At 35.8% G+C, this 27,339-nt stretch overlaps 1 protein-coding gene across 2 annotated transcripts in view; it reads right to left on the bottom strand.

Annotated features, from left to right (window-relative positions):
* The window catches only part of DNAJC6 (DnaJ heat shock protein family (Hsp40) member C6), a 953,450-nt gene that overhangs the window by 287,902 nt on the left and 638,209 nt on the right, over window positions 1-27,339 (bottom strand). For both annotated transcript variants that reach the window (XM_044085567.1, XM_044085566.1), the window contains exon 13: window positions 3,225-3,383. In XM_044085567.1, the coding sequence (XP_043941502.1) occupies window positions 3,225-3,383 (159 nt within the window). The remainder of the gene's footprint in view (window positions 1-3,224; window positions 3,384-27,339) is intronic.

The raw sequence follows: 27,339 nt of genomic DNA, 5'->3' as shown, positions 1-27,339 counted from the left end.
AAGCACTTCTGAACGTTCAGTTTGAATTTCTTTACCACCATAAGCAACAAGCTTTGCACACTTTGCCAAATCAAGCTTCTCACCAGCATATACTCTAGCAACTGTTTCTGCTGACGTAACATTGCATTTTGAGCCTGTGTCAACTTTTAGCTCTGTGGGTCTTCCATTTATCCAAATAGTACAAAATACTTAATTCTTTGCCCATATATCTACTGCATTAACTGTTTCATTAAGCACAGACACACCATCAACATAGAAAGTAGGGTCACAGCTTTCTAATTGATAAACTTGTCTCTCTGAATGTTCTCTTTTAATAAAAGAATAAACCCCTTTTGATTTACAAAACCTTTGGAAATGATTCCACTTTTTTCCATCTGTGGCATTGCTTTCCAAAAGCTAAGCATTTTTCTCTTTTAGACACATGATTACCACCACAGTTATGACAGCTGACTATGAGGCTAGGTAAACCTGTGCCCTCACTCTTATGCTTGTTTGCTGACTGACTCTTATGTTTCACTGAGACTTTGCAATTTCCAGAGTGCACCTTGGAACATGATAGAAAGCTATGGGGTTTCCCAATGACTGTTGCAGATCTTACAGTCACTGTCATGTGCTTGGGCCTGTTTCTTTTAACCACGTGCTGCATACTATCAACATTAGCTTTTGAAGATACTGGAAACATGATTTTCTCATCTGTAAGCATATTTGTGTGCTTTTCTGTGTGCTCATATATCTGACAAATCTCTATGGCTTTATTCAAAGTTAAATCACTGTCACAAAGCAAAATCTTTCTCACTGCATCATCTTTAATACCACACACAAGTCTCTCTTTTATCAACTCATCCCTTAAATCACCAAATCTGCATGTTTTAGCTTTGTTTCTCAAATCAGTTATACTGTATATGCTGCAAAAGTTTCACCAGGCTTTTGATCTATTGTGTAAAGTAAGAGCCTCTGCATTGTAATATTCATTTGGGGGTTACGCATTTCTCTAAATTAACATTTTAAGCACTCAGGGTCTTCCCTTGACTCAGCCAGTACCACTATATGATGATTTTCCCCTCTCCTGCAAATACAGCAGGTGCATACACAAATGAACGCTCTCTTTCTATAGCTTCTGAACTAGCTAAATTAAGCTGAATGAATGCCTTTGTATGTGCGTCTTTATCAGAAAATGCAGCTTGCATGAAAATATTGTACTCTTGCTGAAACATTCTCCAATTCTCTGCAATATTATTATCAAAGACAAGTGGAGCTGGTCTATGAAATCCTTCTGCCATGCCAAAAAATTATGCCCAAACACACTGAAAATATGGCCCTTGTAATTATAAATGAATATGCACACATAGCCAGTACTTGTAATAACATTCAACTCCACAATAAACTCTTCAAAATACTGTACTTTGCTAAATATGCTTGAAAATGGCTGTATTTTGTGAAATAACTGCACTGTAATACTACACAAACTTGCAAACACTTCATACACTTCATATTTTGAACAGCTTTAATTAATGTGAAAAAGTATGCCCTATGAGCTACTTCAAAAAATGCAGTTGTTTTCCTTATTTTATGCATCTTATGCAATTGGGACTTTATTTCAAACATTTTCAGTAGTTATTCAAATATTTTCATCAATATGTCGCAATTTCAGACATTTCGTTTAACTAGAAATTCGTTTAGAGTGTTCTGAGTGCTTTGTTTTATATTTTGTGAATAAGAAATTATTTAAGCAAGTTTTGATACCTGAAATTCATTTCTGCCCATTTTTGCCAGTTATACCTGCAGTAAGGATGATCCATTCCTCTATATTCCTCCACCATTAATTGAGTGCCTCTTGCTCCTGATTCTGGATCCCATTCTGTCACCATGTCACTTGTCTTGTTTTACAAGTGAATATGAACAGGCAAGGTAGTTCATTTGCATGCTTTATTACACAGAAACACATCAGGATGGATAGCAGCAGTGCAAAATATAAATGAACTGATTAACTGACAGACTACACAGATATGCATGTTCACATCTCGACAGCTTATTACAAAATGGCAGTCAGACTCGCACATGCTCAGTATTTATACACATGTGGAAGCCACTGGAATGCTTTTTAAATGTATACATACATATTGATCTACAAGCTTATTTCATGAAGCTAGAGTATGGGTTAGGGATGGGGCTAGAGTGAAGCTGGGACCTGGGTTAGGGTGGACGTCAAGACTGAATAAAATTGTAGAATATACAGGAAAGGTAGGATTTAATTTTGGTCATAATGTCAGTATGTTTGATGCTGGGAAAGTATAGATGTGATTGAAACAGTTTAGGTTTAAAGAAGAATTTATTGTCCATGTGAAATAGATGAGGAGTGATGGGTAGGGAGGGAGTAGTGATGTGTGACATTGTAGAAAGAAGTAGTGTCTGTGAGAGCTCTTAGTGTAGGTGGAATAGGTACTAAATATGATGAAAGAGAAGAATGGGAGAAAAGCATTATGGTTAGGAGAGTAAGAAGAATCATAGTAGACTTAGATGCATGATCCCTGTAGATATCATTGTAATCCCATCCTCCTCTCACAAACCATCTTTATCGCCTGGTTTTATGTGTTTCCTCTTTGTTATTCTTTCCCCTTTCATATAGCCTATTCATTTTCTGAAAAAAAGTTCAAATAAAACTATTTATTATATATATATATATATATATATATATATATATATATATATATATATAGGATGACTTTGGGGGGGAAATTCTTAGGAAGTAGCACAGAACACATCTGGCCATGTCTTCTCTGCACTGCATTACCTTGTAAGGTTTCTAAACCTCATAAAATATAGGGACATAAAATTAAACTGTAATATATTTTAGAAATAATAATAAGCAAAAGTGTTAAAATTATAAAATAACTCTTAAAACAGCTATTTACTGTGAATGAAAAAGCCTTTGCTTCTGTATGTATTTGTTGGTGGTTTTATTATAGGAGACTATTAATGACAGATTTTTTAAAACAGAAATATTGCATTTTGTTCCTGCATGAGATTACTTCTGTTCACTAGAACAAAATTTGCACTTTGTATTTACAGTACAGCTATGGTAATTTTCTATTATTCTTTACAGCTGTGGTCAATACATTGATGTAATTTCATAAAATTATTCTGTGGCATCTATTGGCATACATGAAAAAATGTACTTCACTGAAATGTGTTTGATTTATAATAGGTTTAAAAATATTTCTTACCCATGTTGAATGGATCTGCATGTGGAGTTGGTGATGGTGTCCTGTTGGCATGTAGAAAGGGGTCATTTTGTCCAGCAGTGCTAGATGTGCCAAGAAAGGAACCCAAAAATTCTGATTCAGACTGTTTCGGACTTGTCCCAAATGGATCAAATACTGTTGCTGTAGAAGAAAAATGCTGCTTGGTACATTTTGCTTTTTCTATTTTTTTGCAGCACACATAATATTATAGATAGTACATGTTTTTCATAGGTAGTCATAGTATATAGTGAAGTCCAAGTAAAAAGTATAAATAATTATACTTTCTATTACTTTGCTGTCTTAGAGGAAACATTTGACTTGTCTTCAGGAAAGCAGCAATTTTGTTATAAATATACCATATTTCATTTTTTTTTGCCCCAAACTACCACCACATTAAGAGTCCACAAAGAGCAGTTAAAAAGCTGTTACATGCAATTGAAACACTTATGGGTACTTATTCCTGAAGCAGAGTGCAATCCAAATGCTACTTGTGAAATAATACAAAGGAAAAAGAATCTCTATTTTCTGAAGACAACTGCAACAATATGTAAGTTGAGAGGTACAAATGAGAAACATTTTCTTTTTTTTCACTCTCTTTTCAATTTAGCAGAGTTACAAAACACAACACATATACTATATTCATTGAGTCACAAATTTTGGCTAAGACATTCAGTATATATTATTTTTTATAGGATTTGTAAAAAAAGAAAATGTGCATAGAAATGCAATAGTAATTGGCAACTATTACCAAAAGACAAAATGGGTTGAATATCTTATCTGAAAGTACTACTGGCAATCTTATATGTAGTAAACCTAAAAACATGCTAGAATTATATCAGTATGTTGGGAGATAGATATGAGCAGTTATGGCTAGAAGATGGAAACATTGTGATAGTCCTGAGGGAAGATTTATAAACAGTTGTCATTTAATATGAATATCAAGGTATCTGCAGCAACATAGATGAACAAACATAGAGAAGTCTGGGACAGACAGATGAAGCCTTAAATGTGATCCACATGCATATGACATGTTTGATGAATAGAGCAAAGAAGACATCAGTGACTCACCCATCTTTAATGAAGGAAGGTAGCAATGGCTCACCACTTAGGTGACTTCTAGAGGGATCACTGGATGTAGGACTTGTGGATGCATCATGGATTGTAATCATGTGGATTGCACATTTTTAGAGGAGCTTTGAATTTTGATGAAACGTTCAGCAACAGAACCATCCCACTGTTTAACACTGATGAGCTGAGAGGAATCAGAACACATGCAGGTTTCTGTTTGGAGCACTGACTGAAACATCTGAAGGATGTAAAAAAGCCATGTGTAGATAAAATACACACACACACACACGCGCGCGTGCGCGTGCATGCACACACACACACACACACACACACACACACACACACACACACACACACACACACACACACAAAAGACACCACCATTTTGTATTCAGTAAGCTGTTTGTATGGCTATACGCACCATGTAGAGCCATATAAATGTGGTAAGCATCTTGGCATGCTAATTTCAGCATAAGCAGCTGAACTGTATGCTAATCCAAGATGGAGGAGTTATTCAGCAACTTTTAAGGTAACTGTGTAGACTCAGTGCTGGTTTTCATTGCAAATTCCAAAACCTATTGGAATACAGCCATGGAAACTAGGCTACATGGAAAGACTGTTAGGGGCTGGTGTTGCTCTTATTCATATGTATGTGCAGCAGGCCCATGTCTATGCTGCTGTTGCTAATAGACCACGCCCAAGAAGGAGAAGGTTGTTTAGGCCCATTTAACTTTTCACAATCTGCATGAGATGGAAATTGTAGGCTGCTTCAGGGTGGATAGAGACACATTACAGGAACTCTGCAAACTCTGTCATCCTCAACTGACAGCAAGGTCAAACCAAGGGGAACCAATCCCATTGGAGACTAAGGTATGTGTAGCACTTAGAATTTTAGCTGCAGGAACCTTCTAGAGACCAACAGGGGACATGCTGGGGGTGTCACAGGCATCAGCATCCAGGATCTTCCATCAACTCCTGAAAGCTATGCTACAACATGCCAGTGACTACATATTTTTCCCAGTACACCTGAGGACAGAGCCAGAACTATGCAGGAGTTCTACTCTGTAACACTCTACCCTGAAGTCATGGGTGCCAGAGACTACATATAGAAATCAAAGCACCACCTGGGGAACAGAGAATGGTGTATATAAATAGAAAGGGCTACCACTCCATTAACTGCCAGATTGTATGTAATGCTAAGGGAATCATCCTGAATGTGTGTGCTGGTAACCCAGGCAGTTACCACGACTCACATATCTGGCATGATTGTCAACTGTATGATATGTTTACTAGGAGGGAAATCCCAAAGGTTCATTTACTGGATGATGCAGGTTTTGCACTGGAACTGTGGCTGATGATACCCATCAGAAATGCACACACACCAACTGAAGAATGCTATAATGAGGCACACAATCAAACAGGAAATATCATAGAACATGTGTTTGGGCTGCTGAAGTCATGGATCTGTTGCCTATATACATCTGGGAAATCCTCATACATATGCTAAAATATTCACCGTCTGTGCCATTCTTCACAATAATATCTTGAGAAAACAGCTTCAGCAGGAACAGCAAGGGGAAGGACCACACATCCCATCACCACTGGCAGCTGCTGTGGGTATAGGCAGAAGGAGATGTGCACAATATGCCCTTGCACTGGCCAAGAGGCAACAGTTAGCACACATGGTCACACCAAAGGGGCTGAAACCTTCATCCTACACACGTACATATAGTAACACTTATGCCAGGCAACACTCACAGCCTTTATTTACATGTGTAATGGCTGTGTAGTGCTAGCATCAGTCAGCCCTGAACTAAAACTCTTGCACCTGATTGATTTCCAGTGTAAGTGGTGAACCTGGAATATAAAAATAAATGTCTAAGAATACAAATGAATGGCATATCCATGCATACTTTTACTTGGTAATGCAAGTAAGTATAAGGCGGGTGATTTGTACAGCAATTACATCAAGATTTGACAGCAGTGACACAAGCAGAAAACTATAATTCAAAGTGGAAAGGGATGATGATGAAACAGGGAGGAAGCTCAAGAAACAAGGAGTGACTGGGATTTTTGATGCAGGCCTGTAAGGAGAATAACAATAATCATGCAGAATATTATATCCATAAATTAGCAGAAAGTATTCTAAGAACTAAACCAACACTGGAATGGAAAAAGGAGATTCTGCCAATAGGGATGACTACAATCAGAGATACAGACAATAGGCAAGAGGGGGCTGGAATTTATTGGAGAAAACTGGCAAAGGAACAAAGGTATTAGTAGGAAATAACTAGAGAGGGAAAGATGATAGAATGGGAGGGCATCAAGATTTTATTTGGACTGCAGGTTAAAGACTGCCTTCCCTATCATGGATTGATATCAGAGTATAGGCACAGAGAAAGAAATAGGGGAGTTCTAAATGAAAAATTTGCATTGGTAGAGTTTTTAATAGAATCTAGAACAGAAGTTGCCATTAAAAAAGAAATAATTAGTACAGCATATAAAATATTTCATGTTAGCTATAAGAATCAATCAGTAGAGGTTAAAAATGATTGGAAAAAGAGACTGGATAAGCAATTCACAAAGAAACAATGGGAGGATATACGTATGTCTCCCAAATATGTAACAAAATCTAGACGATATAGGATTTTTGCCTGGAAATGTTTACATAGATATTTTTTATACCCCAAGTAGACTCCAGAGAATTTTACCTCAAGCAGACAGCAAATGTTGGAGGTGTGAAGGGGAAGAAAGAGATAATTGGAAACATATTTTCTGGGAGTGTGGTGAGTTGGCAGACTTTAAGGATTCCCTGTGGGATTCACTGTTGGAGATGCTGGGTGGGCAGATTGGTCTGACGAGGGAGATGATTTTTCTGAGCAATGATATAGAATCGGAACTGCCTAGACATGGTAATGCCTTGCTGTGTCTAATAATGGTGTCTGCCAAAAAAAGCAATTACAAGAAAATGGAAATCAAAATCTAAACCAACTATACTGGAAGTAATGAATATAGTAACAGAGATAAAATAACTGGAACTGAGATATTTAGAAAATGGTAGGAACAAACTACATAGGAAAAAAATGGGAACTGTGGAAACAATACATACAGGGGAGGAATGAGGTTTAAAAGGCAGCATGACTTAAATGAGCTATGTAATGTTTGAATGAGAAACATTGGGTAGTATAAGTGATGTATAATGTTTGCAACTGGGGGTGTGTACTTATGGTTTGTGAAGTACAATGCTTGCAACTAGGATTATGTCGGTGTGGTTTGTTTTCATTTATATAAATGTATGTTTGCCTATGAAGTAATTGACGGTTTAATAAAGATGCTTCTTGTTTTAAAAAAGGCAGGAATTTAATAATTTATGTAATATTGCTTAGGTTGTATGATGTATATTTGCGAAGTATAATGTTTGTTATGTTAATATAGTTTGATTACTTTTATATGAATTTAAATTTGCATAAGTCACAAGTGATAATTCAATAAAGTTGTTTGAAAAAAAAGATGTGGCAGCAGTGACTTATGTGAATAGATCTGTCCTCTGTCAACTAATAGGCCTCATGTGTCAAAGATTCATACAGTCATGTCTAAAATGTACAGATTTTCACCAAATGTCCACAGTTTGGTCTCATACTTTTGTAATGGCAAATCATTAAAGAGTGAAGTTAGAAAATAATGATACACACTTCACTTTCAGATTTCATATCCCTCAGATAAAAAATAGTAATGCAAAACCTGTTATTATATCAACTGTCAAAGTTTGTAAGAACTCAATGTTTAAAAAACTCTCCCCATTGTTGAGCCTTTGTCACAGTTTTCTTTATGGCTTAGTCCAGCTTTGTTGTTCTAAGAGTTTGCAAGGGATGTACATACACATTACTAAAACCTGTAAGAAAGCAATACAATTTGCAATACAGCATAACAAACACAGATATACTAAGCAATAAGTCAGCTATGCACCCTGAGCATTGGACAAAAAAGACTTATGTATCCCCGAATCCAAAATAAAGAAAACAAAGATACGGCACAGTTAGCATCATTTGCACAGCTTGTTGTGTTGGGAGGGGGAGCAGGAAGCCTACGCTGACACAAAAGGTAATGAGTATATGTGAGTAAGAAAGAGAAACAGGCAGACATTTGGATAAAGTATCAAATGACCAGTGAGACAAAATGAGCTGTAAGCCTCACAACTAACCAATGTAACTGCTTTGTGTGTGTGTGTGTGTGTGTGTGTGTGTGTGTGTGTGTGTGTGTGTGTGTGTGTGTGTGTGTGTGTGTGTCTGTCTGTCTGTATGGGCACTCCAGGTGAACTTGGTCTGTGAGTGTCTGTAAGTACACAGCCAAGCTTTGTGCTAGCTCTACATCCTGGTATGTCAGACAGGTGTGAGTCATGCATGGTATAGGTGGCAGTTCATCATCATCCCCAACCCCAAAAACTGGCTCTGCTGGACGAGCTCTCCTCACAAGTACACCCAGGACCAAGACCCCATGGCCTGCCACATCTGGGTGTGGACACCTCAACCACTGATGGAGCAGTGTAAGTAGTGCCACTACATAAGCGTGATTGGGCACAGCCATGTCAGCTAATATCAGATGATGTGGCTGACCTACATCCACATGGATGCCATCCCCCCATCCTAGCAGACATTCCATCAAAGCCACTGTCCATTCCAACATGTCATTCATCTGATCCATTGAATCAGCAACACTGTGGAGGGAGTCATGGATGTCAGCCTGTGCCACGTCGGCTTCAAAAATGGGCAGATGTTCTTTTGGCACAAAACAAAGCCTAAAGACCAATCCTATACTGACAATGCATCTAATAATGCCCAACAATCATTGAAAGACACATCTGATACAAAAGTAGCCAATGACCACACGAACATGAATGAATCGATGCCAGGTAAATTGCTGACCATAAAAAAACTTAGGTGCTAGAAGAAAAAAGACCTCAGCTCACTTCTCAGTTTTTCCACCTCTACCCATTCTATTGAAACAACTAGTAACAGACAGCCAGGGTTGTTCAGTCAACAGAGACCAGAATAAGAGGAAGATGTCACGAGACCAATGATTACTGATATGCCAGGAATAGTTGAAGACGCTCTCATTGTTAATCTGAGCTGTAAGATTCTAACAGCCTCTCAACAAAATGTATTAAATAAAGGATTAACATTTATACCAGCTATGCCTTCCAAACTGAGTGAAGCGATTATTGATCTACAGCTCTTTTGTAGGCACATAATGTTGAAATCCATGTTTGGCAATACTGGACATTTACCAACTATAACCTTAGAGAAACCCAGTGACTTTGTACCACAGAACAACCACACAGTTGACACATTTCTGGCTGTATGTGAGATGGAAATAGCTAAGGAATTAAACATGCCTCATCATCATTTTGTTAATTTGATTCATGAAGCAAGGAAAGCCCCTAAGGAATTGTGACTTTGTGGAGATATTGTCATCCGTTCAGCTGACAAAAGTGGAGCCATAGTTGCCTTGGATAAGAATTGCTACATGACCAAGATGTCATCTGTTATCTGATGAAACTACTTATAAGAAAATGAACATGCTACAAGTCAATAAAATGATTCACTCGGTGAGTGATATGCTTCTTGAATTGTTATCCTGCGGAAGAATAAACCAATATTTATATGATTTCTTCCAAGAGATGCCTCCAAAATTCCCCATCATCAAAGGACTACCAAAAATACATAAAGACATGGAATCCCCACTGCTATGTCCTACAGTAGCAGGTGAAGGTTGGCTCACAGAAAATTATTTCTATACATAGAATACCAACTTAAGAAATTTTTCCGTAAGGCAAGTTCAGTTTTGAAAGACACTAAACACTTCTTATCCACTTTACATTACTTAATTTCTTCTTCACGGAATTGTGGTCCCATAATAATGGCAACCATGACATTCAAAGCCTGTTTACTGTGATTCCCAATGAATATGGCATAAAAGTGATAAAGGCCTTTTTATCTGAACATAATAATCTCAAAAACAGCACAATTAAATTGATTTGTGTCCTCTTAGGAACAGTGTTGGAGAGTAACATTTTCTGCTTTGAAGGTCAGATATATTGGCAAAAATGGGGGGTATCAATGGGTACCCCCTGTGCTAACACCTATGCGAACCTGGTGCTAGCTCATTGGGAGAAACACATTGCCTTCAATAACGATTCTTATAATAACCTTTTGCTATACTGTAAAAGATTTGTCGATGACATTTTTTTCTTATGGAGAGGCACAATTGAATGTTTCTCAGAATATGTTGCTTACTTGGAGGGATCAACTGAATTCCTGAAATTTACTATGTGTACCTCTTCCAGCAAGATTGACTTTTTAGATACAGCCATTGAAATGAACAGCACTGGAGAGATAAATACTTTGGTACATCACAAAGACTGCAGGAAGAATACTATACTCCATCGATCCAGTATGCATCTCCCACATATATACTGCAACATTATCAAGGGTCACATATTACGCAATTCGAGAATGCATACCAGGGATAATGATTTTAAAGCAGCCAATGAAAAATTAATTTACCAGTTAAGAACTAGAGATTATAAGAAATAAATTGATTTACAACAGCACACAGCAGTACAACTAAGGAACACCAGAGGCAAGCCTTATTATTCGGATCCACCACCCCAGCAGATGGAACCATCTCGAGTCTGCAGTCATAGAAATGGCATTAGGGTCATCCTAAGGTATTCAAGTGACATTCACCATCTTAGTAAAATCATTAAGAACAACTGGAAGATCCTAACTAGTGACAAATCTATGAAGAAGATTGTAAGAGAACACACCTGTTTTACATGCAGGAATAGTAAGAATTTAAAACAAATCCTGTGTGATAAACTGCTTAAGAGGATGGAAACAAGAACTAATAGAAAGGGTACTTACCCATGTAGAACATGTACGATGTGCAAATACATCCACAGGGAACAAACATAGAAGCATCCTGTAACCAGTAAGATCTATACCTTTCATGATTATGCAGATTGCAAGACAAGAAATGTGGTCTGTATAGCATGCTATATCATCTGTGACATGTTCTACGTAGGCAAAACTAACAGATGTTTTAAAGAACGCATATCTACACTTGTGAGTGATTTGAGACTCAGGGATATGAAGAATCTACTTGTGTGACATGTATCAACCAATGATCATCATTCTTTTCACTGTATGGCTCTACAAACAATAATTGTGATATTAGAGGTTGTGACATAGTACTTATGACTGAACTGGCTGAAATGAAGTGGATCAGAGAGCTACAGGCTGACAATCCACCAGGCCTGAACTCTAATATACATTTAAAACCAGCATTGAAGAAACAACATATTAAATGAGAATCTTGTTATGTTTTGTTACTGCTGATTGCTATTCAAGTGCTAAACATTGTATGTTTTTTGTAATATACTATTACAATGTTTATTTTTGAATTTCACTTTACACATGCCATTTCTTTGGCATTATACTCTATTGGCAGCTTAGCCTTTTGTTGTTAAGCACCATGAGTCAAGGTCACTTGACTCTTGTCTTACTCTGCCTGACTTTGTTTTATATTTGTCTACTAGAGGTTTGTGGTCTATGATTTTTCTACTTTAATCAGTGGCAATGATTTTGAATGAGCCTGTCCAAACTGTTTTATTGCTTGGTAAATCCATGATGTTTGCATGGAGAATTTTAAGTATTATTCCCTCTTGCCAGTTTGTTGGTTGCGATTCAGGTTTGAATCACCACATTGGCTGTTTAGTTGTGTTTAACTTTTATAAAGCTGGGTATTTTGTTGTTTTTCATTAGCTACTTATCCTATAGGTCTACTTTTACATTTAAACAATCTGATTGGCTGTTCGCTCTCTAATCCTTCACTGATTTGAGTTATGACTTTGATTGGCTATTCGCTTTGTAGTTCTTTATTGGATGAGATCTTGATTTGAGTTATGATATTGGCTGTCTACCCCATTGGTCTAATCTTAGATTTAAACAACTTGATTGGTTGCTTACATTCCATGTTTCATTCATTCAAACTAGACCCAGTTTTTAACCATTGTTCATTGCTTGTCACAATGCTGTCATCCTATTGGCTCTTCAGCTGGTATTAGCCTATGGATTGGTTGGTGAACGTTCTATACACCTGTTACTCTCAATGAGTACTGTTATCTATTTTTTTTATTTAGTGGTTATTACAGGAAACATACAGTTATTTATTCATTCTATACACATTGTGGACATACTTCTCTAAGTAATAATGATAAGTTTTTAGTTGGAGCATTTTATCTGTATGTATAATACTACAGTTGTGATTAACTTTTATAAAGCTGGGTACTTTGTTGTTTTTTATTTACCATTTATTTTATTGGGCTGCTCTTTCATTTAAACAATTTGATTGGTTGTTTGTTCTATAGTCCTTCATTGACTGAGATTCTGATTTGAGTTATGCCATTGGCTGACTATCTCATCGGATTATTCACATATTTAAACAATTTAATTGGCTATTCGTTTCCTAGTCCTCTATTGGTCGAGATCTTGATTTGAGCTATGACATTGGCTGTCTATACCACTGGTTTATTTTCAGATTTTCACAACCTGATTTGTTGTTTGCATTCTATGTTATTTTCATTCAGACTACACTCAGTTTTTTACTGTTGTTCATTGTTTGTTACAATGCTGTTATTTTATTGGTTCTTTGGCTGGTATTAGCCTGATAATTGGTCTGTGAATGTTTTTCACACCTGTTACTTTTAATAATTATTTTTATCCATTGTTTTGTGATTTAGATGTTATTACAGGCAACATACAGCTATTTATTCATTTTATATATGTCCTAGACACATTTTTCCAAGTAATAATAACAAGTTGAAGAACTTTATCTGTATGTACAATACTACAGGTTAAATGACTACTTTCAGTTGGCTAAGTATTCCATTCTAGCCCTCTTATTGGATACAATTTTAATGTTTTTATTGGTTGATAATTACAACAGACAAATTTGTGATCTGACAGGATTTGTATAAATATTTCTTGCTTGTTCAGACATTTTTGAATCTGAAGAAGGGAGGAAGCCACCCAAAAGCTCTCATTCTTCTTTTATAATCTTCAATAAAATAGTTTTATGACTACAGCCGTGGTGACTGCACTGGTATACTTTGGGACTTGTATCTACTGTCTACAGTGCTGTTCTTTGGGTACCGTGAACAACATTACTTTTCTTAATGTTTTATGTGTGTGCGAGTGTGTGTATGTGTGTGTGTGTGTGTGTGTGTGTGTGTGTGTGTGTGTATATATATATATATATATATATATATATATATATATATATATATATATATATATATATATATATATGGGTCTACTTCATTTGATCCACAGACCATTTGATCGAAACTCATTTGTTCAAAATTTCATGTGATTGAAAACCAGTATTCAAGGCAATTAACAGGGATTTGTCCCCCTCCCCAATGTTGTACAACCCTGGAGTTGATATATATAGTTTGGGGGATGTGGGGGGCATATCCCCCCACATTTGGGGTGGGGTGAAGCCCCCCCAACTATTTTTATTTAAAATATGTACGTTTTGTTTTATTTTCTTCTTTTAAAGGAAACTAGGAGGGGGGCTTCGCTCCCCCTACCCCCGACCCCCAACTATATATATCAACTCCAGGGTCACACAACATTGGGGAGGGGGACAAATCCCAGTTTTATGCCTTGAATACTGGTTTTCAATCAAATGAAATTTCAACCAAATGAGTTTCGATCAAATGGTCTGTCGATCAAATGAACAGACCCACATATATATATATATATATATATATATATATATATATATATATATATATATATATATATATATATATATATATAATCTTATTTACATGAGAGCAAATCCAGTATATAATTGAAAAATTTAACCATACTTTATCAGTAATCTGTGCAGATAAATCCAAAGGAATAGCAATCTTCTTCTGTGGTATTTACATGCACAAATCTCCTCACCTTCAGGTTCCCTAGCTACACAGTTCCCTTTTTATAGTGTAGATTCAGGCCTGTGAGCACAGTGAAAATGTAAATGAGGTGTAACTCATTAGAATTGTTGAATCCCAAATTACAGTCTTCATGTAGGAGGTATAAGCATTGTACAAGCACTCAGTGTTTTTGCTAATGGATGGCAAATGTGAATGATTACTGGTAGGGAGTAGGAAAACATAACAGCAATTCAGAGTCCCTTACCTCCAGTGGGTGTGACAGCCAGGTTACACTTACAAAGTGTAGAAGCAATTGTATCAGGGTTTTAAGTATACGTAAGCAGCACACATTTCTCAGTTTCTGTTCAGTAATATCCGAACTCCCTTGCCTTTGTTGAAAACTGTATATTATTTACATTTAATATTCTCATACATTTTAAGGACAATGATACAAAATGCCTTCCAGACTGCATGTCTCAGATTACTGCTCAAATAAGAGAAGACTGAACACCATACAAAGATATGATAGAGCTGCATTGCTGCAAACAATAGTCATAAACGGTTGTGTAATCACTCATTGCACTACATCTGAAATTAACACATGTACAAACAACTCAGAAGTGTACAAGTGCCATATGTCTTGTTAATATTGTGGATGATTTGGGACTTGCTTGTATGTACAATGATTTTCATTGCTGTTGCAAAGCTGTTTCTACAGCAAAGAGGGATAAGGCACCTTACTGTGTTTTGTAGGCTCATTGTTGTGACAGTTCAAATCCAGGCTTGTGTAAAAATCTTTTATATGTACTAACATTTATTTTGTAATTTTGTTTATTTAATTTGTTTTAAATACCACTACTTGTGCAGAACCCAGATCAGAGCAAACACACGAAATGAAAAAAAAAAATAGAATAAATGTCATGTAATGTACTTCTATGATAAACAATACATAAACTATACCTGTAAATCATGTGTGTGTGTGTGTGTGTGCGTGTGTGTGTGTGTGTGTGTGTGTGTGTGTGTGTGTGTGTGTGTGTGTGTGTGTGTGTGTGTGTGTGTGTAGCCATCTGCTCTACACAGTGATCCATACAGTATATACTATCTGTAGATCACAGTTCAAGTTCAACATTTGTCTTTTTAGAATGAAACCTAAGAAACAGTGCTCACACATAAAAAAAGTTTAGCTGTGCTTGCCACGTTTGTGTGTCACTCGCACAAACCTGGACTAATGGCCTGCACACTAAGCAGACAGAACACCTGCAGACAGGATGCAGGCATTCTTGATTTCAAAAAGGATACATTGTTTCATCTTTTGCTGCCCATGGTACAAACCTGCTAAGTGATATTGCACGGCAGTTAGCACCCTTCCCCAACACCTGCAGGTCCAGAACACCTGCAGACAACAAGCAGACAGTAGGCAATTTCAAAATGGATACATTGTGTCCTATATGGTTTCCTCCACACAACCACACTAATCAGTGTTTTCTGGTGGTTAACAGACATACTTAATAAGGAATATGAAAATATACAGCTGTTTCTTAATTGCTCCTCTGGCATCAGGTGTAAGTGTAGGGTTGAAATACAGATGTGCTTAGGTTCTAATTTTATTATACTTGTCCCCTCAATTTTAAACAAATAAAAGAATTCAAGCATAATTATAAATAGCAATAAGTATGTTTAGCAGTGGAGCTTTTATGAATTATAGGTTAAACCGTGCGTATAATGAATATTATGTTTTTGTAATTATAATTGTCTTATCTAGCCTTAGATGGCCTTCATATCTCAATGATGCTCATACACGCATGAATGTATAAACCAGAACCTTGTCAAGTCACACACATACATGTTAACCCCTTCAAGTCTGTCATGTGTATTTATATTTAATTAATGAGCATGTTCAACAAGCACTTCTTCTGTGGCAAGGGTGAAAAATCTCCTCTGTAGAATATGTTTTATCTCTAATGCATAGGTTTGAATCCCACATTGTGCAAATTAATTTTATCAATGTGTAAAGACACAAGAAAAATGTGCCATGTCATTTAATTTATACCTCAATACATGTCTGCAAAGTTAAATCAAGTAACAGGTACAGCAGCATCCAAACAAGAAACAGGGCGCAGTAGTAGAGTGCCAGTTCATACATTCGTAGTTCATAAACTGCTTTCCTGTCACTTTAGCACAGTTTTACACAAGTCTGGATTTGAACTCTTATACCAATGAGCCTACAAAAACAGTAAAGGTGCCTTATCCCTCTTTGTCACAGAAACAGCTTTGCAGCAGGAATGAAAATCATTGTGCATACAAGCAAGTCCCAAATCATCTACAGTATTAACAAGACATATGGCAGTTGTATACTTCTGAGTTGTTTGTTGTGCAAATGAGGTTGTCATTTTTGTTTGGGTTTGCACACTAGCAGTAAATGCAATAACACAAACTGGCAGAAAAGCACAATTATCTGTTAATGCTTACCCTAATTGGACATATCTGGAGCTAGAAGGGAAGGTGGCCAATTTAGGGCTCAGAGGAGGGGTATCAAGGTGTCCAGAATCTTTATAGGATTCCTCATAAAGCACCACAGCTGAAAGCTGCTGCAGGGGGACTATACTGGCTCCCAGTACAAGTCTGAGGCATGGAATAGTCTGGCCATGGCTGTCTCCAGTGTGACTGGTTTTCTATGCACTGGTAAACAGTGTAGGCATCATTATAATGACCTCAAAAGGTGCAAGCAGGATATACTCAAACAGTGGCTGGATGAGTTTAGGAGACCTGATATCCCACATTTGTTTAAGTATACAGATAAAGAGAATTTATATTAGATTGAGAACTGCATATATTCAAGACTGGTATGCATAACGCTCTTCTCTTTTTCTCTTCTTTTCCTTCCACAGCTAATCAGGACTTCCTGGTGAACAGGGAGGACCATGGTGAGCATCTAGAGAGACTGAGGGAAGCAAGCACAACATATATGCAGCACAACAAAACTATTATTTTAGCTAAAGTATTGCTCTCCACTACAGGAGTAGCAAAGTAAGCATGCATACCCTAACTGTAAAAGCAACCATGCATACTTCAGTCTGTAGCACAAGCCAAAGTAGGAGTCAAGTCTAATGCTGTAGTCAGACATCATGGATACAAATACCAAAAGTAACAAATATATAGTAAAAGCCTTTAAAAATATTACATAATTTAATTTCAACAAAAGTGGCATAAATGCTCTGCTGTTAACTTAATCTGTATAATTTGACCAAGCATTTGTGCAATATATGCATAGCGTAATGTAATAAATGAAAGAACATATAAAAGCTTAGTTCATATATAAGCAACAGGAAGATTACAAACTCAGCAATGCAACTTATGAAATAAGCTGTTTATTGAGACAAAGCGTTCAGGTAAAAAACCTTTCTTCAGTGTGGATAAAACAGCAAACCATGGACCTCGGTTATATAACAAACACACGGCCAATAAATCAATTAATCAATTAATTAACAATTTCAAAATTCACAACATAAAACTTCACAGCAAAAAACTTAAAAACTTAATTTCATATTATATAAATCATACTATATAAAACTCATTCTATATACTAATACTCATATAACTTATTTAAACATATAAAAAAATAAACATATATATATATATATATATATATATATATATATATATATATATATATATATATATATGGGTTCCCTTCATAAGCTCAAAATACTGAAATCTCGAATTTCAGTATTTTGAGTCTAAGAAGCCGAATCCACATAATAGTGAAGGTTTAGAAGCACGAAATTCAAAACCTCGAATACCGGAGGTTTTGAATTTCATGCTTTTAAAGTTCCGCTATGGTCATGTATTCAGGTAAGTGTGTGTGTTAAGGGGTTTGAGTAGGGGCTGTGGTGTGTGTCAGTGTGTTTTTTTGCGGTGATGTGCGAGGAAAATGTAGCTTGTGTCGTGGTGTTTTGTGTGTGTGTTTATCTAGTGCGACCTCGGAGTGAGAATATTTAAGTAGGGTGGTTGTATGGAGGGCGCAGTAGTAGAGTGATTGTGGGTGTTTGTGTGGTGGATGGCATGTGTGTGTGTGTGTGTGTGTGTGTGTGTGTGTGTGTGTGTGTGTGTGTGTGTGTGTGTGTGTGTGTGTAGTAAAACCACGAAATTCATAAATTCCGGTATTCGAGGTTTTGAATTTTGCAGTTTTTAGTTTTCGTTGTTTTGTGGATTCGACTTCTTGGGCTCGAGATACTGAAATTCGAGATTTCAGTATTTTGAGCTTCTGAAGTGAATCTATATATATATATATATATATATATATATATATATATATATATATATATATATATACATATATATATATATATATATATATATATATATATATATATATATATATATATATACATTATAAACACATTTGCTTGAACTTTAAAACAGGTTTAAGTGACACCATTTGATTTAGACCTGGATAAAGGTCAGCACCCATTCTTATTATCCATTTATACTCCCTCACTTCCAGTTTATTATTAATATCACCACCACGTATATCAAGGAGAATCTGGTCGACTACCCTGAACTTAAATTTATGTTAATTTCCACATTCACTTATATGCTTGGCCAAATAATTTGTACTATTGGCCCTTTTGATATCAGATCTATGCTCTATGATCCTTTCTTTGAGCTTTCTCATGGACTTACCTATATAAAAAGATGTGCATACGATGCACCTAGCCAAATATACTATATTATTTGTATTACAAGATGCAGGGCAGTGGGAAACAAACTCCTTCCCAGTTATTGGATGTATAAAAACATTATTTCTATCTATCATGTCACAACATGAACAATTATAACAAGGAACTGTACCTGAATGAATAAACCTATACTTATTAATATTGCTATGAGTATCCTTAAGTTTGGAGCAGTTTCGATAAGAAAATCTAGGTGCCAAATCAATGAGTGAACTAAGTTCAGGGCAAGACTTAAGTATACACCAATTGTTGCTTATGAGTATACAAAAAAATTACTGTGAGGCAGTTAACCAGTTGCCAGTCACAAAATCAAATCCAAAAAGAAAAAGAAAACTGGAAACACTCTAATACAACAAATGTTTAATCCAAGTTCAAGTTCGCAAATAAACACTTTCACCTTCAAGGCTTCTTCAGGTGAAATAAATACTATCAATTAAACAACATAACTTAAATACATTTTAAAAAGTCACATGACTCTAATTACACCTTCTGATGTAGTATATTTAAATAAGGCTTTAAAGTGAAACTGTCATTAAGACCAGGTGATACAAGTGCTCTCATTCTTAAAATCCATCTCGTCTCTTCATTTTCAGTTAAAAGTTTTATATTCCCAGCCCACAATGGCCTATAAAATACTTTTAAAATCATAAACTTAAAACTATGTTGATCACCTTTCTCTATAATGTGTTCACTAAGAGCATTTGTAACTACTCTATGTCTTATATCACTGAGATGACAGGCTATACGCTCTTTAAATTTCCTGTTTGTCTTACCCACATAAAAAGCATCACAGATTTCACACTTAGCTAAATATATTAAATTGCTTGTGTTGCAATTCCCATATGCATGTAAAACAAACTCTCTACCTGTCATGGGATGTGTAATGGATTTCTCTGTGAACATATGCTTGCAGTAAACACAATTCCCACATGTAAATGTACCTTGTTTCACATTTCCTACCCTAAATAATTCCAGTTGTTGCTTATGAGAAATGTCATGAACAGGTTTTAAGCTTGAAACAGGAATTTTTAGATCAAAGCCATGATGAAGTGCAATTGGATAATAAAATAAAAGAAGTTTTAGGTTTGAGGGGAAACCTCTGCAAAACTTAGTTTTGGCCCTAGATGGGCTACTTCAAATGGAAAAGAGTGTCAGAATGGAGATGATGCTGCTAAAATTAGGTATGTTACAACAGTAATATGGAAAGTCATAAGCAACAATTGGTGTATACTTAATAGGTTCATAGGTTGGTACTAGGCTATCAGCCCTAGGGTCTATACAAGCCTAGCCATAACAATTCCTTAGCTATTTCTTCCCACACTATTTACTTTCCTGGACCCCTGTCTAGCAGGGTGACTGAAGTGATCCCCGGGGTGAATTTCCTATCTCCCATCCAATCATCAAGGTTCCTTTTGAAGAGGGCCAAATAGGTGCTCTGCTTGACATGTATGGGCAGTCTATTCCAGATTCTGGGGAGTCTCTGGGTCAGGAACCTATCCCTCCAGCATGTTTTGTTCATTGTAATGACAAGGTTTAGATCCCTGGAGTGTGTATCTCTGAGGGATTGGGATTTCTTTAAGTGTAGCATGTCCAGCAGCTCTGGGTTTGACATGGACTTGTATGTTAAGCAGAGATCACCTCTGAGTAGACGATATGCCACAGAGTATAGGTGGAGTTTTTTTAGATGGTCACCATAGGGCATCTGCTTTAGTTCTGTGATTTTTTTTTAGTGAGATATTTCTGCGGCCTTTCCAGTTGTTGCAGATGTCTTGAGAGGTACATACCAAACAGGGCATTGTATTCTATAATGGGTCTAATGAGGAATGAGTACAGTGGGACAATGACCTCTTTTTTTCTGGATGAAAAGCCCTTAGTGATGAGGTGTGCCATATAGAAGGATTTCCTGACTGTTGTGATGATGTGGTTATTGAAGGTGAGACCCACTGTCCACCTGTGTCCCTAAGTCTCTTATCACACTTTCGATGTTTAGTGTACTGCCACCTATCTGGTAATTCATGAGTACATGTTTTTTCCCAAAGGGGATAACTATACATTTCTTGGCATTGAGCTTGAGCCCATGGCTCTGGCACCAAACATCTGTTTCTATAAGGCCCTTTTGTAGAATATCCACATCATTTGGGGATTCAGTAATGGCTTCCAGTTTGCAGTCATCTGCGAACTTTGTTAGCCAGAGTCCCTTAGTGTTGGCCTGTACTTCAGAGATGTAGATACCAAACAAGAGCGGTCCCAAGACTGAACCCTGAGGTACTCCACTTGTCACTTGTCTGGAGCTGGATTTGGAGTCGGCTCCTTTTACAGTGTGGGTTCTGTCAGTAAGCCAGTTGGCAACCCATCGAGTGACAGAGGGATTAATGCCCAGCTTAGTAAGTTTATCTATGATTCCAGAGTGGGGGATGGTGTTGAAGGCCTTGGCAAGGTCCAGATAGGCTATGTGGGCCACCTTACCATTGTCCATGGCTCTGGAGACTGATTTGAAGAAGTCAATCAGGTTCAGGACATAAGATCGGCCCTTCATGAACCCAAACTGTGTGGGGTCCAGTGTTTGAAGGTTGCCAGTGTCTTTGTTTATAAGTTCCATGATAATACATTCCATGGCCTTGCAGATCAGGCAATCAGACTGATGGGGAGGTAGTTCCCGTGATCCAAGGTGGATCCCCCCTTGTGGAGTGGGATAACTGTAGCTGTGCACTATTCAGTGGGCACAAAGCCTGAGGTGAGGTAATGATTAATCATGACACTTAGGTGAGGTGCCATTTAATTTTGTAGTTCATGTAGTACTCAGCCTGGGTTGTCATCTGGTTTCATGGGTGCTGTATTCTTAGCTTTGGAGAGTGCATTTTTTACCTGTGTGGCCATTATTACCGGAATTTGGCAATCTTTCAGTATTGAGATGGGCCTTTTAGGGGGTGAGAGGGGGGTGAAGTTTGCACTGAATCGATCTGCCAGGATATTGGCAATATCCTTGGGATCAGTATATTTAATGCCATTCTGTTGTAGCTCAGAGCAGATCTGAGCATTGCCATTTAGATTCTTGACATAGCTATAGAATGCCTTGTGGTTGTCTTTGGAATCTTTGGCAATTTTATTTTTGTAACTAGCTATGGAGGATTTTATGAGGGATCTCAGCTTCTTACTGAGGCTGGTGAGGGAGTTTTTTGCATCCTGGGATTTTCCTCTTTTCTGCAACAGTTTCTTCCTTCTGTTGTAAAGTTTGTTTATGGCAAGGGACCATCAGATTGGCTTCCTTTTATTGGAGGAGAGCATCTTGGTTCTATTGGGGATGGCACGATTCATGCATGAGTGGATATGTTCGTACAGTGCCTTAGTGTAGGATTCAGCAGTTGAACATTCAGTTCCCATCTGCATGGGTGTCATGAAGTTTGTCACTTCTGACTTGAGTAGCATGAAGCTGGCTTTTGAGAAGTTTTTTATGGAGGTTTCCTTACTGGGCGGTGGGGTTAAGATGTGGATGTCAAGGGTGATTAGCTTATGGTCAGACCTGACCAACGAAAGGGTGACCATAGGTGTGGAGCATCGATTTCCCATGTTGGCAATGGCCAGGTCTAGGATACTGGAGCCCCTGGTGGGCCTAAGGATTAGTTGATCCAGGGCATTGGAATTTATGAATTCCAAGAACGGTTGGGCAAAAGTGTTGGTACACAAGTAGTTTTCCCAGTTAATGGCAGGGTAGTTGAAATCACCCAGTATTAGGGTGTTTGGTTGTATCTTAATATTTCCCAGTATGTTTAGAAAGGTGTAGTGAGAATCTTGGGGCATGGTGGGGGATCTGTAGCAAGCTACAATTTGGATTGCAGTCTTACCTAGTGTAAGTTGCACCTGGAGAATTTCAGACGCATTGTGTTGGGCAACCAGCCTGGTGTTGTGAATAACCTTGGTGAATATGGACACTCCTCCACCTTTAGTGTTTCGGTACTGGTTTGGTGGCCAACAAGTGTGGTAAGAGTCGTAGCCTGGTATTGCAAGGGTGCTCTCTGGAGCCTTGAACCAGGTCTCAGTTACTGCACAGATATCGATGTTCTCCATTTTTAGGAGTGCCTCGAGAGAGTGCATTTTGAGGTTTAGACTTCTAGCCTTGAGTAGCATTACCTTCAGATTTTACATGCGTGTACCTGTTACGGTGGTGGTTTTGTCCTTTGAACTTTGCCTAAAAAAAGGCACTATAGGGGTGGCAAGAGTCTTAGCCAGTAACCTGAATCCCAGAGGTGACAAAGTGCAGACCATCTCTGGCAAAGCATCGTGGTCTGTCGATCATGTCGTCTCAGGCAGACAGATACTGGATCCCTTTTTTTTTTCACTAAATATTTTTTTTATTATTTCAAATAAGATGTCTTAAACATTACATGAAATAAAGATAAATAACATATTTACAATTCTAAAACATTACTAACTTCAAACCATTATATAACTATTTACATTGGTGTCTATGCAAATAACATTGAAATTCTATATTATATAGAGTTAGAAACATAAGATGATATATCTTCTTCGATATTTTCAAGTATTTCCAGTACTTTCATCCAAGAGTAATAGTAAGAAGTAGATCTTTTAGTTCTGTTCTTCACTGTTAATATTTCCATGTGAGCAACTGTTGTTGTTAAAGTCTCAAATTCCTTGAGCGTGGAAGCCTCATTTTTCCAGTGTATAGTTATGATTTTACGTGAAATTGACAATAGTGACCATAGGATTTTAGTGTCTTTTTGGTACACAGTTTGGAATAGGAGAGTTGAATAAAATTAAAGACTTTGTTAATTGAAAATTATCATTATAAACAGTCTGAAAAAAATAATTAATGGATTTCCAGTACATATTGAGACATATACATTCATAAAAACATGCTGCCAATCTGCTTTTATCTTGATATGGCATCTCCAACATTGATCTTCAATAGAATACATTTTGGCTAACCTATGTGGTGTATAGAAACTTCTGTGTAGATATCTCCAAGTGAATAATTGCCAGTATTTTGATAATGTAGAAAATTTGGAAGATTTTAGAATATTACTTTTTCTTCTTCAACTGGAGGATGGTTGTTTATTAAAGTATAATAATCCCAGTATGATTTTTCATGATAGTTTTTGTTTTTAACAATTTTATAGATATTAGACAAATAACCTGTACCCTGATAAGGCTGTTTTGTGATAAGAATAAGGTATTCAATGAGTTTTGGAGCTTCATGTCTAACTGAAGGTTGCATTTGTTCTATTTTATTTATAAGAAAATGCCTTAGATTTTGTAAAAACAGCCAATTGTCTTTATTTATATTATAATTATAAATTATCTGTTCCTTTGTTAGAATTTTCCCTTTCTCTATAAGTTGATGCCAAAAGAGTAATGTTTCTTCTTTAAGTATATTTATTTTAGATATTTGGAATGTATCTAGAATATTTGGTGTAAAAGCTACAGGGAAAATAAGAAAAATCCAAGAATTAATATTTGGTATTTTGTTTATATATGTTCTGAACACTGAAAGTGTAGAACTTATATAGTTTGATGGCAATTTATTAATATTATTCCTTTTCCCTAAAAAATAATCTTTTAACATCCATATAAGGGGTGATGGTATTACTGTTAAGTTGTCTTGTATGTGATTATAATTGATTTCTATGTAAATCTGCTCATGGGCTTGTTTCCATATAGGTGTGTATGAATTATTTAACCATAGTGTTATGTTTTTAATAACAGATGAGGTAATATATAAATCAATATCCGGTAAATTAATTCCACCATCTTCCCAATCTGGCAAATGTTTATTTAAGGCTATCTGGGTTTATTTGGAAACCATAGAAAATTTAAAATTAGTTTATTGTATCTTTGAATAATATATTTGGGAGGTGGCAATGAAAAATTTTGTATTAAGTATAATATTTTGGGAAATATGATTATTTTAATAAGATATAATCTGTCTGCTGTTGAAAAGATATATTTATTCCAGTAACCAATTGTTTGTTCTATTTTGTCTAGTATTTTATTATAGTTAAATATTAGAGAATCTGTTAATTCATTGAGTAGATTTATTCCCAGATATAATAATTTACTTTCTGTTACTATATATTTGGAAAATCTTTTGTTTATATTATTTATTTACAATTACAGGGCATAATTTTAGTTTTGTTTTCATTAAATTTTAAGCCTGAAATATTTTGAAATTTATTCATGGAGTTAAATAGAGCATTCAAAGACTCATTTGCATCTGAGAGAGTTAATAGTATGTCATCAGCAAAGAGTTGGATTTTAAGGTTTAACATTTTATTAATACAAATGCCCTTTATGTTATTGTTTGATCTGATTTGATTTGCAAAGGGTTCTATGAGTAATGCAAATAACAATGGTGATAAAGGGCAACCTTGTTTAGTTCCCTTTTATTGTTATAGGGCCTGATCTATATGATCCCAGTTTAACATATGCAGTAGATTTTTCATATAGTATTTGGATAAGATTATTAAAATTAGAAGGAAAGTTATATTCTTTTAAAACTAGTGAAAGAAAGTTCCAATTAACCGAATCAAACGCTTTATTAATATCTAATGAGATTACATTTAAATTTAGGACTTTATGTTTGCTATAATCTATTAATGTTAGTATTCTTTTAATATTATCTGAAGTATTTCTTCCTTTAATAAAACCTGTTTGATCTTTGTGAATTAAGAAAGGAAGAAAGTGTTTGATCCTATCTGTGTATATAGCCATAAACATCTTGTAGTCTATATTGAGTAATGATATTGGCCTATATGAGGAACACTGTTTCTCATCTTTATCTGGTTTGATAATTGGGGATATTAATGAATATTTCCAAGAGGGTGGTATATTCAAATCTTTATTGGCTATATCATATACTTTTAATAATAAAGATATGGCTTGATTGGGTATTAATTTATACATTTCTGGTAGCATATTGTCTGGGCCAGGTGCTTTATTTGTCTTGAGCTTTTTAATTTGTGATTTTAATTCTGTCATATTGATTGGTTTGTTTATAATGTCTATTTGTTCTTGTGTTAATTTAATATGAATATTGTTTTCTAAGTACTTTTTTATATCCTTAGTAGGTGTATCTTGAGTATTTATGGAATTATCAATGTTAAATTGGAGACTGAATGCTTCTAAAATATCATTTAGTTCCGTAACTCTTTTGTTAGTATTGGGAATAAATATTTCTTTTATTTGCTTAGATTTAATTATTTTTTTGTTCTATTAGTTAAGTATCTCAGGTGTGCTGAATTAGTAGAGTATGAGTTTATTTTATCTTTTCTAAGTTAATCATAATCTTATGGTGTAGCAATTCTGTATACTTCTTATTGATTTGTGTAAGTTCTTGAACTTGAGTAGCATTACCCTTTTGTATTTCCAGTTTCAATTTATCTGCTTTGTTTTGTAAGTCTAGCATATCTTTATTCCATAACTTCCTTTTATTTATGTACCAGGATAATATCTTCCCATATGTAACTGCTTTTAATGAATCCCAGACATATATTTCTGAAATATCTTCTGTGTAATTTATTTCTAGAAAGTTTTTGATTGTTTCTTCATAAAATTCTTTGAAATCTCTCAATTTTGTGATATAGGAAGGTATCCTAGTAATGGGATTTGAATAAAATGGTGTAAGCTCTATCTCAAAGACTATGGCATTATGATCAGATAAAGGACAATTTATGATTTTGACTTTGTCAATTTTTGTTATTAGGTCATTGGCAACATATATGCTATCAATTCTAGAGTTAGTTTTATATCTATGAGAATAAAATGTGAAGATTAGTGAGTCTGGTTCTGCAAATTCATTTATATCTTTTAAATACAATGTATCTATAAATTTTGATAGTGCTTTAGAGATGGGTTGTTTTCTTCTTTTGGATTTAGAATCTGTATCTTTTCATTCATTATACAGTTGAAGTCTCCTGCCAATATCAGGCTACCCTTAGTTAAATGAATTATCTCTTCAAAATGCTGTTTAACTGTTTTTAATCCTAGTCCTGGGATCCAATATATATTTACTAACGTATAGATTCTCTTATTTAACTCTATTGAAACTAGACAAAACATACCTGATGTATCTTGATGAGTAGTAATTATTTTAGGTGTTATAGTTGAGTTGAGTAGTATAGCTACTCCTCTTTTTTTGTTTTGTATTGAGAGTTTATTAGTACTGTGTAATTATTAATATTTAAGTTGTTTATATCTCTATCTAATAAGTGTGTCTCTTGTAAAAAGACTATTTGTGGTTTATGTAAGTTTATGTACTTGAATAGGCTTCTCCTTTTATTACTATTATTTA

The sequence above is a fragment of the Protopterus annectens genome, chromosome 10.part0, assembly GCF_019279795.1.
Source record: "Protopterus annectens isolate FY-2018-M chromosome 10.part0, PAN1.0, whole genome shotgun sequence".
NCBI classification, from domain to species: Eukaryota; Metazoa; Chordata; order Ceratodontiformes; family Protopteridae; genus Protopterus; species Protopterus annectens.
The sequence above is the reverse complement of the archived record's forward strand: the minus strand, read 5'-3'. Positions and strand labels throughout refer to the sequence as shown.